The sequence below is a fragment of the Falco peregrinus genome, chromosome Z, assembly GCF_023634155.1.
Source record: "Falco peregrinus isolate bFalPer1 chromosome Z, bFalPer1.pri, whole genome shotgun sequence".
NCBI classification, from domain to species: Eukaryota; Metazoa; Chordata; class Aves; order Falconiformes; family Falconidae; genus Falco; species Falco peregrinus.
Window position 1 is genome coordinate 48,851,433 of NC_073739.1, and position 17,639 is coordinate 48,869,071.

The window sequence follows — 17,639 nt, forward strand, 5'->3', positions numbered from 1 at the left end:
TGTGGAAGTGTAGGGAGACAGATTATTTGTATGCTTATTCCTTATGCAAGATGAGACGATGAGACATAAAACCAACAGAAACATGTGAGTAATGCTGTGAGCTTCTGGTAATATCAGAAAGCTTGAGACAAATTGGTGTCTGTGGCATTCTCTACGTTATTGTTAAGATGCTTGATCTGAGAATTGAGCCACTAAGAAAACTAACGTTCTGCCTGTTAACGTGGTGAGCTTTAAAAAAAATGAGCTTTAACCTCACCTAACTTCTTGAAGTGAGTTTGGAATTTAGAGGTGGTGTTGAGGTAAATACAAAAGGAAATGCCTTTTATTTTTGCAGAAGCTGAAACTTAGGGTTAGTATAGAACTGCTGAGGTTAAACTTTGGCTCTTTATCCCAGTGATGTGCCAAAATTGGTATTGATTGTTCTAGAGCCCTGAGCCGAGCTATGTATACCTGTGATAATGCGAAAAGCATTTCCTTACAGTGTGCTTTGCCTTGCCTATACTGAGGCAGCGCTGGTCAGAGAGATGAGTATATCTGCAGAGGTATTTATTGATAAATGCAGATGAAGATGGTGGGATAATGTAGGTAGAATTTTCCATTGTGGAATTGATGCACCACACAAGTGATGTGTATGTGAAGAGGAGGGGATGATGATGACACGTGGCTGGGATTGTAGTTGCGAGGAGAGGGGAACACATTTTTGTTTCATGATTGATTGGTAGATGCAGAGCAGCAGATAGGATCATGCCTTTCAAACATGCGTTTAGGAGCAACACAAATAGGTGCTGGCTGCTGGTAGCCTCTGTGGCTGCAGGTGGTACCTGCGCAAAAGGATTGATTACACTGTCCTGCTAGGTATTAATTTCTTTTTCTTGAAGTTATTTGTAAAGTCCATCCTGTGAATAGTCTACAAAAGTGGTCTGAGTCACTTGTGTCACCTGGTAAGCCTCAGCAAAAAAAGTGGAAGCAGTAGTAACACTCTTGACTTGCTTTTCTAGATGTTTGTGACTCTGTTGCTGAAAGACGTTCTGAGAAGGGTGACGGGGCATTGGGAACTACGATAGATGAGTCAGCAGCACCAGCAACATGGTATGACGTTAATGAGAAATTGATGAAAAAGCAGTGGGAAAAATTAGAAATATACTTGTTGGAGTTGAATATATTGCACCTCTTGATCCTTAGTGGAATATTTCAGTAGCCCACTCCTTACATGTCACATCCACCTGATTTAGCAAGATGGTTCTAAAGTAACCGTCGCTTTCTGCAGCTGTTGACTGATTGATCAGCTGGTGCTGAACAGGATGTGCAGCAGCCACATTGCAAGGTTTTTGTCTCACTTTTAACTACATTCTTTCTAGCTTTAAGAGGTGGGTGGAGAAAACAGAATTCTGTTTCTCAGATTGGATCGAGGTAGGCATATATGTTCAGGATAACCTGAGAATAAAAGGACAGACGTTGACAAGAGCCCTTCTTTTGTGTTTAAAAAACCCCAAAGAACTAAATCCAAACTGAGACGAATAAATGTGACTTGCAAGCAGAACTACGGTGCTAAACCTTTGCAACAATGCTTTTCGCATGAATCTTCTAAAATAACTTTGTTCTGTAATTTCTTTTACTGCAGTTCCAGCAAAGAACAGAATGCAACCCAATGGTATTTTAAAACCTTTTGGCTTGTTTGTCATTTACTTAGGCCAGGAACGTTTCATGACTTCTCGAATAACATTGCATACCATAATAAGACTCCTACAGATACTTGAAAGTTGCCTACTAGGAGAGAAAAGGAGTTAGCAAAGGAAAGCTGTCCTGTAATAGAACATCAGTAGCTGTAGTTGCATGTGGGTCTCAACAGTTGTCGAAGGGGTTAACAATGAAAGCCTGGATTTCTCCAGTGACTTAATACAGCATGGATTTTTGTGTGCTTTTGATTCTAAAGACGGGTAGCAGCAAATATTAACGTTCTATCCTACAGGTGCGGGCTGCATCTTACATTTTGGAGAGCTATACAATTATCACTATGCTCCTCAGAAGTGGTAAGGCTGAGGTTTTTGGCAGCCAGGTTAAATATCAGTGAGTTCATGTAGGAACAGATCTGTGGATGCCAGAGGCCATTCAATGGAAGGGTATCTAGGGAAAAGAACATTATCAAATCTGCAGAAGACTTTTCACTTACCTTTGATTGCAGAATACAGAAGAGGTGTTTAAAAAATGTGTCACAAAATCCCATCTTTTTCTGTTGGATAATCAAGGAAAAAGTTTCAGAATTCATTCATTTTGGGAGGCTGATACACAGCTAGGGCTAAATCTGCTCTAATTGTCACATGTTCTCCCTATAGTAAAACTGCCTTCTGATGACCGGGATGAATTGAGACAAATCGTAACGGACAGATACGGGGCGCACAATATGTAATGGCCTTCTACTAAGACTTGCATGCTACTTGTTTACTTTGTCTCTAAATTTTTTTTCCACTCCCCCAGCCGCCCAGGGATCTCTTCAGTGCCTTTGGAGTTGTCAGAAGCATCTGAAAACAGAGACCTGTTAATTGGAAAGGTTACTCTTCAGTAATTTCCTACCTGTCAAGGAAGTTAAACTTAGATTTGCATTTTACACTGATTGAAGCCTAGACTTAGTATTTGGAGGGGGAGGCGTGTGGTTGGTTTGTTTGTTTGTTTTATAAAGTACTATTTGTATGCATCTGGGTCAGTCCTGTAAAACTGCAAAAGCTAACTGTCAGGGACTTTATTAAGCTTTAGGAAAGGACAGTAGGAAGTAGGTGCACTTGCACCTGATTTCCAGTACAGCATACAGTGTCTCGCTCATTCCCTGCTTGCTGAAACAGTCTTTTTGTTGAGCAGTGATCAGAATTTGATGTTTCTTTAAGTTGTATGTGAACTTAAGGGCTATAGCATGGCCTAATAGCAGCTTGGAGATACAGTTGTCCATTGCACAGTTGTTCACTGTAGCGTAGCGTGTTCAAGGTAGTTGCAGATGAGTCACCTGTTTTCTGTGCAACACACTGTTGTAGCCACTACTTATGTGCTACTTAAAATAGGATTGTAAAAATATTTTGTGTTTAGTTAGAGTTCAAGACTGAAATACTTTTATTAACTAGTCGGGCCATTGCTGTTCAGAATTTGTACAGCGGTGTATTCATGCCGCTATTCTGACACTTGAGTTTGAAATTTCTAAGAATTCCTGTGATTCCTCCAGAACTTGCATACTGAAACTCTGAAGGGGAAGGAAGAGCCTGTGCCTCCAGAGATCTTAAAAGATGAAAGGGATGAATCTGCCATTTCAGAAACATGGCAGAATGCAGATGATCATGTTATCCAGAGAGAATCTCCTGTCAAAAAAGAAGACCCTCTTAAGAAATTCACAGAAGAACTGGCAGAAGAGGTTAGGGAAAACTATTTTAAAGTTTTTTGTGTATTTTTAAATAAATGGTCATTAAGTTCAGAGAACAGTTTACCAATTATATCATAAAATTCTCCTTGTAATCTACGTATGTCAAAAGCTATTTTTTTCTGCTAGATAGTAATCAGTGGCACTAAGTTTTAGCAGTGACTGCCCAATGAAGTACACCCTGAAAGCATGGAACTTGTGCAGTTATTATACTTAGAAATCATGGTGAAGTGAGTAATACTTTCAGTAGAATCGTGGTGTGATTTTATCACCTCTCATACTTTAATCCATGAACTGCTGCATATATGAAGAATTCAGCAGTCCTTTTAGTTTCTGAAGTTACGCAGGTTAAATATTTAACAGGGGCTGGGAAATTTTAAACAGGAATCTAAGTATTTTGTCATTTAGGTATTTTATTTAAGATATAACTGAAGAATTTCTTGGCAAGGGTTACTGTAAAATGTGCCACAGCTTGATTTGGAAGGTAAATTGCCCTTTTCGCTGAAATGGTGGAGTTATTTTTCATATCCTAATACGTGTTACTTACGTAAATACAGCTCTAGTCTTCGTGCTTATTCAGTTCTTGACTAGTGTCTTAGAATATATTCTATATGAGGACGTTTTCTCATTTTAAAGATGATAAGAGAACTTGGAATTGAAGTCTTGTTTCAGTCCCCAGTCATCATTTTGTGTTTGTAGGACACTGTGGTCATTGTGAGCCTAGGTAGTAAATGATAGAAGAAGAGTCAGGAAATTCCAGACTCTTCAGATCATTTGGAGAATGGGATTTATTTCAAGCCATAACTGTCAGAAATAAAGAGGTTATAATTTTGCTTTCTCAGGAGTTGCCCTTCTCTAACATCCTGCAGGTTGCAAAAGCAGTGGTATCTGAGTCGCCTCAGAGTGGTGAAGAAAAAGGAATGACAATGGAAGATCTCATTAGCCTACTGGCACGGAACCCATTTTTAACAAGGAAAGAAATTCCCCGAACTCCAGAAAATCTATGTAAGTTCTACAACTTTGTTTTTGCAATACTCATTAATTAGAAGTGTGATTAGTTCATTGACATTGTACACACCACACAAGACAAGGTCGTCATTTCAGTGAAGCTGGAGGTTATCCTAATGGCTCTCTCTGTAACACAGCATAGAAGGCCTAATAAGATGTAGGCCTAATAAGATGTGAATACTGTGAATTTGATTTAACGTTGATGTTATTTCCTGTGTAGTAGTATCCCCTTTGTGTTGAGGAAGAAAATAAAGCGTAAACCATATAAAGCAGCTCTACATTTTTCTTCTTGGATTACTTACGTTACTGAAGGGACAGAAGAAAAACAGATTGATTTGAGAGTATGAAAGTACTAAAATTTTACCTTGGTTTTCCGTTTAGTTAATGAAATTAGAAGCTCATGGAGAAAAGCTACTGAGACTGAGGGCTCATCAGACGTAGAGCTGGCCGAAACTGAAGTAATGATAGAAGTGCCAGTGGATGCTAGACTTACAATGCAGAAGGCAACAGACTCTAGATTTGTGTGCTCTGTCCCTGCATCTCCTGTACCTGACTTCGATCCTCCCTTGTCAGAAAGCAAGTCCCCATTAAGTTCTATGGAATGCAGACCTTACAAGCAGGTGAGCGGAGATCACGTTGAATCTCCAGTTTCAGAAACATCGGGAATGCAAGAGAGTGGTGAGAGAACTGAAGCACAAGAATTAAAATGTACTGTTTTGAACAAAAGTTCTGTAGAAGATCCAAAGGAACATACTTCTCAATATATAAAGAGGAGCATGAATACTGAAGATACTGGTTCAGAACACAACAGCAGAACAAATGTTCTACTTTCAGACCACTGCCAGAGTTCCTCAGTGCGTGTGATGCACACTAAACCGTTTTTAGTTTCTATGAGTTGTGAATCTGCCCACATGGGAATACTTGAGGAGACGCTTCCAGAACTTTATAGTGCAGGTCTCAACCTAAGTGCAAGCTCACAGTCTGATTTTGGTATAACAGACAGCACATACATAACAGGTGGTTCAGAAAATCATGGAAATGCTGGAACACCGAAGCTAGATCTACAGTCCGTGTCCAGCATCTATGAAGTGCTGGAAGAGACTCCATCTGGAAGTGAAGAGAAGCTGCACCAAACACATAATGGAGGTGAAACTGTAATTCTTGCAACAGAAAACAGATATGAATCGTGCGGCTCTCCAAAACACTTTTGTTTGGATGAAGAATTTACCAAGACTCCATCACCAGAATCTCTTAATGAAAAAAAAAATTCTCTGTCATCTTTACTGGTATCCTGTCAACATCTGGAGGAAATGGCATCAATGGTACACAAAATCCCATCAGACGTAGTACGTAGATGGAAGGGTAAGTGTCCCCGTACTTGAGCAACAAGATTTTGTCTATTCTGCCACTGGGTATACATATATAAATATATAAATATAAATATAAATATATATAAAAAAATAAAAATAAATAACCTGCTCTGCATAGCTGAAGCCTGCTGTGGAAGTGTAGGGAGACAGATTATTTGTATGCTTATTCCTTATGCAAGATGAGACGATGAGACATAAAACCAACAGAAACATGTGAGTAATGCTGTGAGCTTCTGGTAATATCAGAAAGCTTGAGACAAATTGGTGTCTGTGGCATTCTCTACGTTATTGTTAAGATGCTTGATCTGAGAATTGAGCCACTAAGAAAACTAACGTTCTGCCTGTTAACGTGGTGAGCTTTAAAAAAAATGAGCTTTAACCTCACCTAACTTCTTGAAGTGAGTTTGGAATTTAGAGGTGGTGTTGAGGTAAATACAAAAGGAAATGCCTTTTATTTTTGCAGAAGCTGAAACTTAGGGTTAGTATAGAACTGCTGAGGTTAAACTTTGGCTCTTTATCCCAGTGATGTGCCAAAATTGGTATTGATTGTTCTAGAGCCCTGAGCCGAGCTATGTATACCTGTGATAATGCGAAAAGCATTTCCTTACAGTGTGCTTTGCCTTGCCTATACTGAGGCAGCGCTGGTCAGAGAGATGAGTATATCTGCAGAGGTATTTATTGATAAATGCAGATGAAGATGGTGGGATAATGTAGGTAGAATTTTCCATTGTGGAATTGATGCACCACACAAGTGATGTGTATGTGAAGAGGAGGGGATGATGATGACACGTGGCTGGGATTGTAGTTGCGAGGAGAGGGGAACACATTTTTGTTTCATGATTGATTGGTAGATGCAGAGCAGCAGATAGGATCATGCCTTTCAAACATGCGTTTAGGAGCAACACAAATAGGTGCTGGCTGCTGGTAGCCTCTGTGGCTGCAGGTGGTACCTGCGCAAAAGGATTGATTACACTGTCCTGCTAGGTATTAATTTCTTTTTCTTGAAGTTATTTGTAAAGTCCATCCTGTGAATAGTCTACAAAAGTGGTCTGAGTCACTTGTGTCACCTGGTAAGCCTCAGCAAAAAAAGTGGAAGCAGTAGTAACACTCTTGACTTGCTTTTCTAGATGTTTGTGACTCTGTTGCTGAAAGACGTTCTGAGAAGGGTGACGGGGCATTGGGAACTACGATAGATGAGTCAGCAGCACCAGCAACATGGTATGACGTTAATGAGAAATTGATGAAAAAGCAGTGGGAAAAATTAGAAATATACTTGTTGGAGTTGAATATATTGCACCTCTTGATCCTTAGTGGAATATTTCAGTAGCCCACTCCTTACATGTCACATCCACCTGATTTAGCAAGATGGTTCTAAAGTAACCGTCGCTTTCTGCAGCTGTTGACTGATTGATCAGCTGGTGCTGAACAGGATGTGCAGCAGCCACATTGCAAGGTTTTTGTCTCACTTTTAACTACATTCTTTCTAGCTTTAAGAGGTGGGTGGAGAAAACAGAATTCTGTTTCTCAGATTGGATCGAGGTAGGCATATATGTTCAGGATAACCTGAGAATGAAAGGACAGACGTTGACAAGAGCCCTTCTTTTGTGTTTAAAAAACCCCAAAGAACTAAATCCAAACTGAGACGAATAAATGTGACTTGCAAGCAGAACTACGGTGCTAAACCTTTGCAACAATGCTTTTCGCATGAATCTTCTAAAATAACTTTGTTCTGTAATTTCTTTTACTGCAGTTCCAGCAAAGAACAGAATGCAACCCAATGGTATTTTAAAACCTTTTGGCTTGTTTGTCATTTACTTAGGCCAGGAACGTTTCATGACTTCTCGAATAACATTGCATACCATAATAAGACTCCTACAGATACTTGAAAGTTGCCTACTAGGAGAGAAAAGGAGTTAGCAAAGGAAAGCTGTCCTGTAATAGAACATCAGTAGCTGTAGTTGCATGTGGGTCTCAACAGTTGTCGAAGGGGTTAACAATGAAAGCCTGGATTTCTCCAGTGACTTAATACAGCATGGATTTTTGTGTGCTTTTGATTCTAAAGACGGGTAGCAGCAAATATTAACGTTCTATCCTACAGGTGCGGGCTGCATCTTACATTTTGGAGAGCTATACAATTATCACTATGCTCCTCAGAAGTGGTAAGGCTGAGGTTTTTGGCAGCCAGGTTAAATATCAGTGAGTTCATGTAGGAACAGATCTGTGGATGCCAGAGGCCATTCAATGGAAGGGTATCTAGGGAAAAGAACATTATCAAATCTGCAGAAGACTTTTCACTTACCTTTGATTGCAGAATACAGAAGAGGTGTTTAAAAAATGTGTCACAAAATCCCATCTTTTTCTGTTGGATAATCAAGGAAAAAGTTTCAGAATTCATTCATTTTGGGAGGCTGATACACAGCTAGGGCTAAATCTGCTCTAATTGTCACATGTTCTCCCTATAGTAAAACTGCCTTCTGATGACCGGGATGAATTGAGACAAATCGTAACGGACAGATACGGGGCGCACAATATGTAATGGCCTTCTACTAAGACTTGCATGCTACTTGTTTACTTTGTCTCTAAATTTTTTTTCCACTCCCCCAGCCGCCCAGGGATCTCTTCAGTGCCTTTGGAGTTGTCAGAAGCATCTGAAAACAGAGACCTGTTAATTGGAAAGGTTACTCTTCAGTAATTTCCTACCTGTCAAGGAAGTTAAACTTAGATTTGCATTTTACACTGATTGAAGCCTAGACTTAGTATTTGGAGGGGGAGGCGTGTGGTTGGTTTGTTTGTTTGTTTTATAAAGTACTATTTGTATGCATCTGGGTCAGTCCTGTAAAACTGCAAAAGCTAACTGTCAGGGACTTTATTAAGCTTTAGGAAAGGACAGTAGAAAGTAGGTGCACTTGCACCTGATTTCCAGTACAGCATACAGTGTCTCGCTCATTCCCTGCTTGCTGAAACAGTCTTTTTGTTGAGCAGTGATCAGAATTTGATGTTTCTTTAAGTTGTATGTGAACTTAAGGGCTATAGCATGGCCTAATAGCAGCTTGGAGATACAGTTGTCCATTGCACAGTTGTTCACTGTAGCGTAGCGTGTTCAAGGTAGTTGCAGATGAGTCACCTGTTTTCTGTGCAACACACTGTTGTAGCCACTACTTATGTGCTACTTAAAATAGGATTGTAAAAATATTTTGTGTTTAGTTAGAGTTCAAGACTGAAATACTTTTATTAACTAGTCGGGCCATTGCTGTTCAGAATTTGTACAGCGGTGTATTCATGCCGCTATTCTGACACTTGAGTTTGAAATTTCTAAGAATTCCTGTGATTCCTCCAGAACTTGCATACTGAAACTCTGAAGGGGAAGGAAGAGCCTGTGCCTCCAGAGATCTTAAAAGATGAAAGGGATGAATCTGCCATTTCAGAAACATGGCAGAATGCAGATGATCATGTTATCCAGAGAGAATCTCCTGTCAAAAAAGAAGACCCTCTTAAGAAATTCACAGAAGAACTGGCAGAAGAGGTTAGGGAAAACTATTTTAAAGTTTTTTGTGTATTTTTAAATAAATGGTCATTAAGTTCAGAGAACAGTTTACCAATTATATCATAAAATTCTCCTTGTAATCTACGTATGTCAAAAGCTATTTTTTTCTGCTAGATAGTAATCAGTGGCACTAAGTTTTAGCAGTGACTGCCCAATGAAGTACACCCTGAAAGCATGGAACTTGTGCAGTTATTATACTTAGAAATCATGGTGAAGTGAGTAATACTTTCAGTAGAATCGTGGTGTGATTTTATCACCTCTCATACTTTAATCCATGAACTGCTGCATATATGAAGAATTCAGCAGTCCTTTTAGTTTCTGAAGTTACGCAGGTTAAATATTTAACAGGGGCTGGGAAATTTTAAACAGGAATCTAAGTATTTTGTCATTTAGGTATTTTATTTAAGATATAACTGAAGAATTTCTTGGCAAGGGTTACTGTAAAATGTGCCACAGCTTGATTTGGAAGGTAAATTGCCCTTTTCGCTGAAATGGTGGAGTTATTTTTCATATCCTAATACGTGTTACTTACGTAAATACAGCTCTAGTCTTCGTGCTTATTCAGTTCTTGACTAGTGTCTTAGAATATATTCTATATGAGGACGTTTTCTCATTTTAAAGATGATAAGAGAACTTGGAATTGAAGTCTTGTTTCAGTCCCCAGTCATCATTTTGTGTTTGTAGGACACTGTGGTCATTGTGAGCCTAGGTAGTAAATGATAGAAGAAGAGTCAGGAAATTCCAGACTCTTCAGATCATTTGGAGAATGGGATTTATTTCAAGCCATAACTGTCAGAAATAAAGAGGTTATAATTTTGCTTTCTCAGGAGTTGCCCTTCTCTAACATCCTGCAGGTTGCAAAAGCAGTGGTATCTGAGTCGCCTCAGAGTGGTGAAGAAAAAGGAATGACAATGGAAGATCTCATTAGCCTACTGGCACGGAACCCATTTTTAACAAGGAAAGAAATTCCCCGAACTCCAGAAAATCTATGTAAGTTCTACAACTTTGTTTTTGCAATACTCATTAATTAGAAGTGTGATTAGTTCATTGACATTGTACACACCACACAAGACAAGGTCGTCATTTCAGTGAAGCTGGAGGTTATCCTAATGGCTCTCTCTGTAACACAGCATAGAAGGCCTAATAAGATGTAGGCCTAATAAGATGTGAATACTGTGAATTTGATTTAACGTTGATGTTATTTCCTGTGTAGTAGTATCCCCTTTGTGTTGAGGAAGAAAATAAAGCGTAAACCATATAAAGCAGCTCTACATTTTTCTTCTTGGATTACTTACGTTACTGAAGGGACAGAAGAAAAACAGATTGATTTGAGAGTATGAAAGTACTAAAATTTTACCTTGGTTTTCCGTTTAGTTAATGAAATTAGAAGCTCATGGAGAAAAGCTACTGAGACTGAGGGCTCATCAGACGTAGAGCTGGCCGAAACTGAAGTAATGATAGAAGTGCCAGTGGATGCTAGACTTACAATGCAGAAGGCAACAGACTCTAGATTTGTGTGCTCTGTCCCTGCATCTCCTGTACCTGACTTCGATCCTCCCTTGTCAGAAAGCAAGTCCCCATTAAGTTCTATGGAATGCAGACCTTACAAGCAGGTGAGCGGAGATCACGTTGAATCTCCAGTTTCAGAAACATCGGGAATGCAAGAGAGTGGTGAGAGAACTGAAGCACAAGAATTAAAATGTACTGTTTTGAACAAAAGTTCTGTAGAAGATCCAAAGGAACATACTTCTCAATATATAAAGAGGAGCATGAATACTGAAGATACTGGTTCAGAACACAACAGCAGAACAAATGTTCTACTTTCAGACCACTGCCAGAGTTCCTCAGTGCGTGTGATGCACACTAAACCGTTTTTAGTTTCTATGAGTTGTGAATCTGCCCACATGGGAATACTTGAGGAGACGCTTCCAGAACTTTATAGTGCAGGTCTCAACCTAAGTGCAAGCTCACAGTCTGATTTTGGTATAACAGACAGCACATACATAACAGGTGGTTCAGAAAATCATGGAAATGCTGGAACACCGAAGCTAGATCTACAGTCCGTGTCCAGCATCTATGAAGTGCTGGAAGAGACTCCATCTGGAAGTGAAGAGAAGCTGCACCAAACACATAATGGAGGTGAAACTGTAATTCTTGCAACAGAAAACAGATATGAATCGTGCGGCTCTCCAAAACACTTTTGTTTGGATGAAGAATTTACCAAGACTCCATCACCAGAATCTCTTAATGAAAAAAAAAATTCTCTGTCATCTTTACTGGTATCCTGTCAACATCTGGAGGAAATGGCATCAATGGTACACAAAATCCCATCAGACGTAGTACGTAGATGGAAGGGTAAGTGTCCCCGTACTTGAGCAACAAGATTTTGTCTATTCTGCCACTGGGTATACATATATAAATATATAAATATAAATATAAATATATATAAAAAAATAAAAATAAATAACCTGCTCTGCATAGCTGAAGCCTGCTGTGGAAGTGTAGGGAGACAGATTATTTGTATGCTTATTCCTTATGCAAGATGAGACGATGAGACATAAAACCAACAGAAACATGTGAGTAATGCTGTGAGCTTCTGGTAATATCAGAAAGCTTGAGACAAATTGGTGTCTGTGGCATTCTCTACGTTATTGTTAAGATGCTTGATCTGAGAATTGAGCCACTAAGAAAACTAACGTTCTGCCTGTTAACGTGGTGAGCTTTAAAAAAAAATGAGCTTTAACCTCACCTAACTTCTTGAAGTGAGTTTGGAATTTAGAGGTGGTGTTGAGGTAAATACAAAAGGAAATGCCTTTTATTTTTGCAGAAGCTGAAACTTAGGGTTAGTATAGAACTGCTGAGGTTAAACTTTGGCTCTTTATCCCAGTGATGTGCCAAAATTGGTATTGATTGTTCTAGAGCCCTGAGCCGAGCTATGTATACCTGTGATAATGCGAAAAGCATTTCCTTACAGTGTGCTTTGCCTTGCCTATACTGAGGCAGCGCTGGTCAGAGAGATGAGTATATCTGCAGAGGTATTTATTGATAAATGCAGATGAAGATGGTGGGATAATGTAGGTAGAATTTTCCATTGTGGAATTGATGCACCACACAAGTGATGTGTATGTGAAGAGGAGGGGATGATGATGACACGTGGCTGGGATTGTAGTTGCGAGGAGAGGGGAACACATTTTTGTTTCATGATTGATTGGTAGATGCAGAGCAGCAGATAGGATCATGCCTTTCAAACATGCGTTTAGGAGCAACACAAATAGGTGCTGGCTGCTGGTAGCCTCTGTGGCTGCAGGTGGTACCTGCGCAAAAGGATTGATTACACTGTCCTGCTAGGTATTAATTTCTTTTTCTTGAAGTTATTTGTAAAGTCCATCCTGTGAATAGTCTACAAAAGTGGTCTGAGTCACTTGTGTCACCTGGTAAGCCCTCAGCAAAAAAAGTGGAAGCAGTAGTAACACTCTTGACTTGCTTTTCTAGATGTTTGTGACTCTGTTGCTGAAAGACGTTCTGAGAAGGGTGACGGGGCATTGGGAACTACGATAGATGAGTCAGCAGCACCAGCAACATGGTATGACGTTAATGAGAAATTGATGAAAAAGCAGTGGGGAAAAATTAGAAATATACTTGTTGGAGTTGAATATATTGCACCTCTTGATCCTTAGTGGAATATTTCAGTAGCCCACTCCTTACATGTCACATCCACCTGATTTAGCAAGATGGTTCTAAAGTAACCGTCGCTTTCTGCAGCTGTTGACTGATTGATCAGCTGGTGCTGAACAGGATGTGCAGCAGCCACATTGCAAGGTTTTTGTCTCACTTTTAACTACATTCTTTCTAGCTTTAAGAGGTGGGTGGAGAAAACAGAATTCTGTTTCTCAGATTGGATCGAGGTAGGCATATATGTTCAGGATAACCTGAGAATAAAAGGACAGACGTTGACAAGAGCCCTTCTTTTGTGTTTAAAAAACCCCAAAGAACTAAATCCAAACTGAGACGAATAAATGTGACTTGCAAGCAGAACTACGGTGCTAAACCTTTGCAACAATGCTTTTCGCATGAATCTTCTAAAATAACTTTGTTCTGTAATTTCTTTTACTGCAGTTCCAGCAAAGAACAGAATGCAACCCAATGGTATTTTAAAACCTTTTGGCTTGTTTGTCATTTACTTAGGCCAGGAACGTTTCATGACTTCTCGAATAACATTGCATACCATAATAAGACTCCTACAGATACTTGAAAGTTGCCTACTAGGAGAGAAAAGGAGTTAGCAAAGGAAAGCTGTCCTGTAATAGAACATCAGTAGCTGTAGTTGCATGTGGGTCTCAACAGTTGTCGAAGGGGTTAACAATGAAAGCCTGGATTTCTCCAGTGACTTAATACAGCATGGATTTTTGTGTGCTTTTGATTCTAAAGACGGGTAGCAGCAAATATTAACGTTCTATCCTACAGGTGCGGGCTGCATCTTACATTTTGGAGAGCTATACAATTATCACTATGCTCCTCAGAAGTGGTAAGGCTGAGGTTTTTGGCAGCCAGGTTAAATATCAGTGAGTTCATGTAGGAACAGATCTGTGGATGCCAGAGGCCATTCAATGGAAGGGTATCTAGGGAAAAGAACATTATCAAATCTGCAGAAGACTTTTCACTTACCTTTGATTGCAGAATACAGAAGAGGTGTTTAAAAAATGTGTCACAAAATCCCATCTTTTTCTGTTGGATAATCAAGGAAAAAGTTTCAGAATTCATTCATTTTGGGAGGCTGATACACAGCTAGGGCTAAATCTGCTCTAATTGTCACATGTTCTCCCTATAGTAAAACTGCCTTCTGATGACCGGGATGAATTGAGACAAATCGTAACGGACAGATACGGGGCGCACAATATGTAATGGCCTTCTACTAAGACTTGCATGCTACTTGTTTACTTTGTCTCTAAATTTTTTTTCCACTCCCCCAGCCGCCCAGGGATCTCTTCAGTGCCTTTGGAGTTGTCAGAAGCATCTGAAAACAGAGACCTGTTAATTGGAAAGGTTACTCTTCAGTAATTTCCTACCTGTCAAGGAAGTTAAACTTAGATTTGCATTTTACACTGATTGAAGCCTAGACTTAGTATTTGGAGGGGGAGGCGTGTGGTTGGTTTGTTTGTTTGTTTTATAAAGTACTATTTGTATGCATCTGGGTCAGTCCTGTAAAACTGCAAAAGCTAACTGTCAGGGACTTTATTAAGCTTTAGGAAAGGACAGTAGGAAGTAGGTGCACTTGCACCTGATTTCCAGTACAGCATACAGTGTCTCGCTCATTCCCTGCTTGCTGAAACAGTCTTTTTGTTGAGCAGTGATCAGAATTTGATGTTTCTTTAAGTTGTATGTGAACTTAAGGGCTATAGCATGGCCTAATAGCAGCTTGGAGATACAGTTGTCCATTGCACAGTTGTTCACTGTAGCGTAGCGTGTTCAAGGTAGTTGCAGATGAGTCACCTGTTTTCTGTGCAACACACTGTTGTAGCCACTACTTATGTGCTACTTAAAATAGGATTGTAAAAATATTTTGTGTTTAGTTAGAGTTCAAGACTGAAATACTTTTATTAACTAGTCGGGCCATTGCTGTTCAGAATTTGTACAGCGGTGTATTCATGCCGCTATTCTGACACTTGAGTTTGAAATTTCTAAGAATTCCTGTGATTCCTCCAGAACTTGCATACTGAAACTCTGAAGGGGAAGGAAGAGCCTGTGCTCCAGAGATCTTAAAAGATGAAAGGGATGAATCTGCCATTTCAGAAACATGGCAGAATGCAGATGATCATGTTATCCAGAGAGAATCTCCTGTCAAAAAAGAAGACCCTCTTAAGAAATTCACAGAAGAACTGGCAGAAGAGGTTAGGGAAAACTATTTTAAAGTTTTTTGTGTATTTTTAAATAAATGGTCATTAAGTTCAGAGAACAGTTTACCAATTATATCATAAAATTCTCCTTGTAATCTACGTATGTCAAAAGCTATTTTTTTCTGCTAGATAGTAATCAGTGGCACTAAGTTTTAGCAGTGACTGCCCAATGAAGTACACCCTGAAAGCATGGAAACTTGTGCAGTTATTATACTTAGAAATCATGGTGAAGTGAGTAATACTTTCAGTAGAATCGTTGGGTGTGATTTTATCACCTCTCATACTTTAATCCATGAACTGCTGCATATATGAAGAATTCAGCAGTCCTTTTAGTTTCTGAAGTTACGCAGGTTAAATATTTAACAGGGGCTGGGAAATTTTAAACAGGAATCTAAGTATTTTGTCATTTAGGTATTTTATTTAAGATATAACTGAAGAATTTCTTGGCAAGGGTTACTGTAAAATGTGCCACAGCTTGATTTGGAAGGTAAATTGCCCTTTTCGCTGAAATGGTGGAGTTATTTTTCATATCCTAATACGTGTTACTTACGTAAATACAGCTCTAGTCTTCGTGCTTATTCAGTTCTTGACTAGTGTCTTAGAATATATTCTATATGAGGACGTTTTCTCATTTTAAAGATGATAAGAGAACTTGGAATTGAAGTCTTGTTTCAGTCCCCAGTCATCATTTTGTGTTTGTAGGACACTGTGGTCATTGTGAGCCTAGGTAGTAAATGATAGAAGAAGAGTCAGGAAATTCCAGACTCTTCAGATCATTTGGAGAATGGGATTTATTTCAAGCCATAACTGTCAGAAATAAAGAGGTTATAATTTTGCTTTCTCAGGAGTTGCCCTTCTCTAACATCCTGCAGGTTGCAAAAGCAGTGGTATCTGAGTCGCCTCAGAGTGGTGAAGAAAAAGGAATGACAATGGAAGATCTCATTAGCCTACTGGCACGGAACCCATTTTTAACAAGGAAAGAAATTCCCCGAACTCCAGAAAATCTATGTAAGTTCTACAACTTTGTTTTTGCAATACTCATTAATTAGAAGTGTGATTAGTTCATTGACATTGTACACACCACACAAGACAAGGTCGTCATTTCAGTGAAGCTGGAGGTTATCCTAATGGCTCTCTCTGTAACACAGCATAGAAGGCCTAATAAGATGTAGGCCTAATAAGATGTGAATACTGTGAATTTGATTTAACGTTGATGTTATTCCTGTGTAGTAGTATCCCCTTTGTGTTGAGGAAGAAAATAAAGCGTAAACCATATAAAGCAGCTCTACATTTTTCTTCTTGGATTACTTACGTTACTGAAGGGACAGAAGAAAAACAGATTGATTTGAGAGTATGAAAGTACTAAAATTTTACCTTGGTTTTCCGTTTAGTTAATGAAATTAGAAGCTCATGGAGAAAAAGCTACTGAGACTGAGGGCTCATCAGACGTAGAGCTGGCCGAAACTGAAGTAATGATAGAAGTGCCAGTGGATGCTAGACTTACAATGCAGAAGGCAACAGACTCTAGATTTGTGTGCTCTGTCCCTGCATCTCCTGTACCTGACTTCGATCCTCCCTTGTCAGAAAGCAAGTCCCCCATTAAGTTCTATGGAATGCAGACCTTACAAGCAGGTGAGCGGAGATCACGTTGAATCTCCAGTTTCAGAAACATCGGGAATGCAAGAGAGTGGTGAGAGAACTGAAGCACAAGAATTAAAATGTACTGTTTTGAACAAAAGTTCTGTAGAAGATCCAAAGGAACATACTTCTCAATATATAAAGAGGAGCATGAATACTGAAGATACTGGTCTCAGAACACAACAGCAGAACAAATGTTCTACTTTCAGACCACTGCCAGAGTTCCTCAGTGCGTGTGATGCACACTAAACCGTTTTTAGTTTCTATGAGTTGTGAATCTGCCCACATGGGAATACTTGAGGAGACGCTTCCAGAACTTTATAGTGCAGGTCTCAACCTAAGTGCAAGCTCACAGTCTGATTTTGGTATAACAGACAGCACATACATAACAGGTGGTTCAGAAAATCATGGAAATGCTGGAACACCGAAGCTAGATCTACAGTCCGTGTCCAGCATCTATGAAGTGCTGGAAGAGACTCCATCTGGAAGTGAAGAGAAGCTGCACCAAACACATAATGGAGGTGAAACTGTAATTCTTGCAACAGAAAACAGATATGAATCGTGCGGCTCTCCAAAACACTTTTGTTTGGATGAAGAATTTACCAAGACTCCATCACCAGAATCTCTTAATGAAAAAAAAAATTCTCTGTCATCTTTACTGGTATCCTGTCAACATCTGGAGGAAATGGCATCAATGGTACACAAAATCCCATCAGACGTAGTACGTAGATGGAAGGGTAAGTGTCCCCGTACTTGAGCAACAAGATTTTGTCTATTCTGCCACT

The 17,639-nt window shown here is 39.4% G+C and overlaps 1 protein-coding gene and 3 non-coding genes across 4 annotated transcripts in view; all 4 read left to right on the forward strand.

Moving 5' to 3' along the window:
* Nucleotides 1–17,629, forward strand: part of HAUS6 (HAUS augmin like complex subunit 6) — a 46,741-nt gene extending 29,112 nt beyond the window's left edge. The window contains 19 exon segments of the mRNA XM_055790307.1: nt 999–1,089; nt 2,476–2,548; nt 3,209–3,394; nt 4,243–4,405; nt 4,790–5,770; nt 6,906–6,996; nt 8,383–8,455; nt 9,116–9,301; nt 10,150–10,312; nt 10,697–11,677; nt 12,815–12,905; nt 14,293–14,365; nt 15,026–15,065; nt 15,068–15,210; nt 16,089–16,224; nt 16,608–16,633; nt 16,635–16,811; nt 16,813–17,019; nt 17,021–17,629. Coding sequence (XP_055646282.1) covers nt 999–1,089; nt 2,476–2,548; nt 3,209–3,394; nt 4,243–4,405; nt 4,790–5,770; nt 6,906–6,996; nt 8,383–8,455; nt 9,116–9,301; nt 10,150–10,312; nt 10,697–11,677; nt 12,815–12,905; nt 14,293–14,365; nt 15,026–15,065; nt 15,068–15,210; nt 16,089–16,224; nt 16,608–16,633; nt 16,635–16,811; nt 16,813–17,019; nt 17,021–17,611 — 4,472 coding nt within the window. The 3' untranslated portion in view covers nt 17,612–17,629.
* Nucleotides 2,273–2,402, forward strand: LOC129782821 (small Cajal body-specific RNA 8). The gene has a single exon (XR_008744953.1). It is a non-coding gene; the product is annotated as a small Cajal body-specific RNA 8 (non-coding RNA).
* Nucleotides 8,180–8,309, forward strand: LOC129782822 (small Cajal body-specific RNA 8). The gene has a single exon (XR_008744954.1). It is a non-coding gene; the product is annotated as a small Cajal body-specific RNA 8 (non-coding RNA).
* Nucleotides 14,090–14,219, forward strand: LOC129782823 (small Cajal body-specific RNA 8). The gene has a single exon (XR_008744955.1). It is a non-coding gene; the product is annotated as a small Cajal body-specific RNA 8 (non-coding RNA).
* Nucleotides 17,630–17,639: the final 10 nt, after the last annotated feature.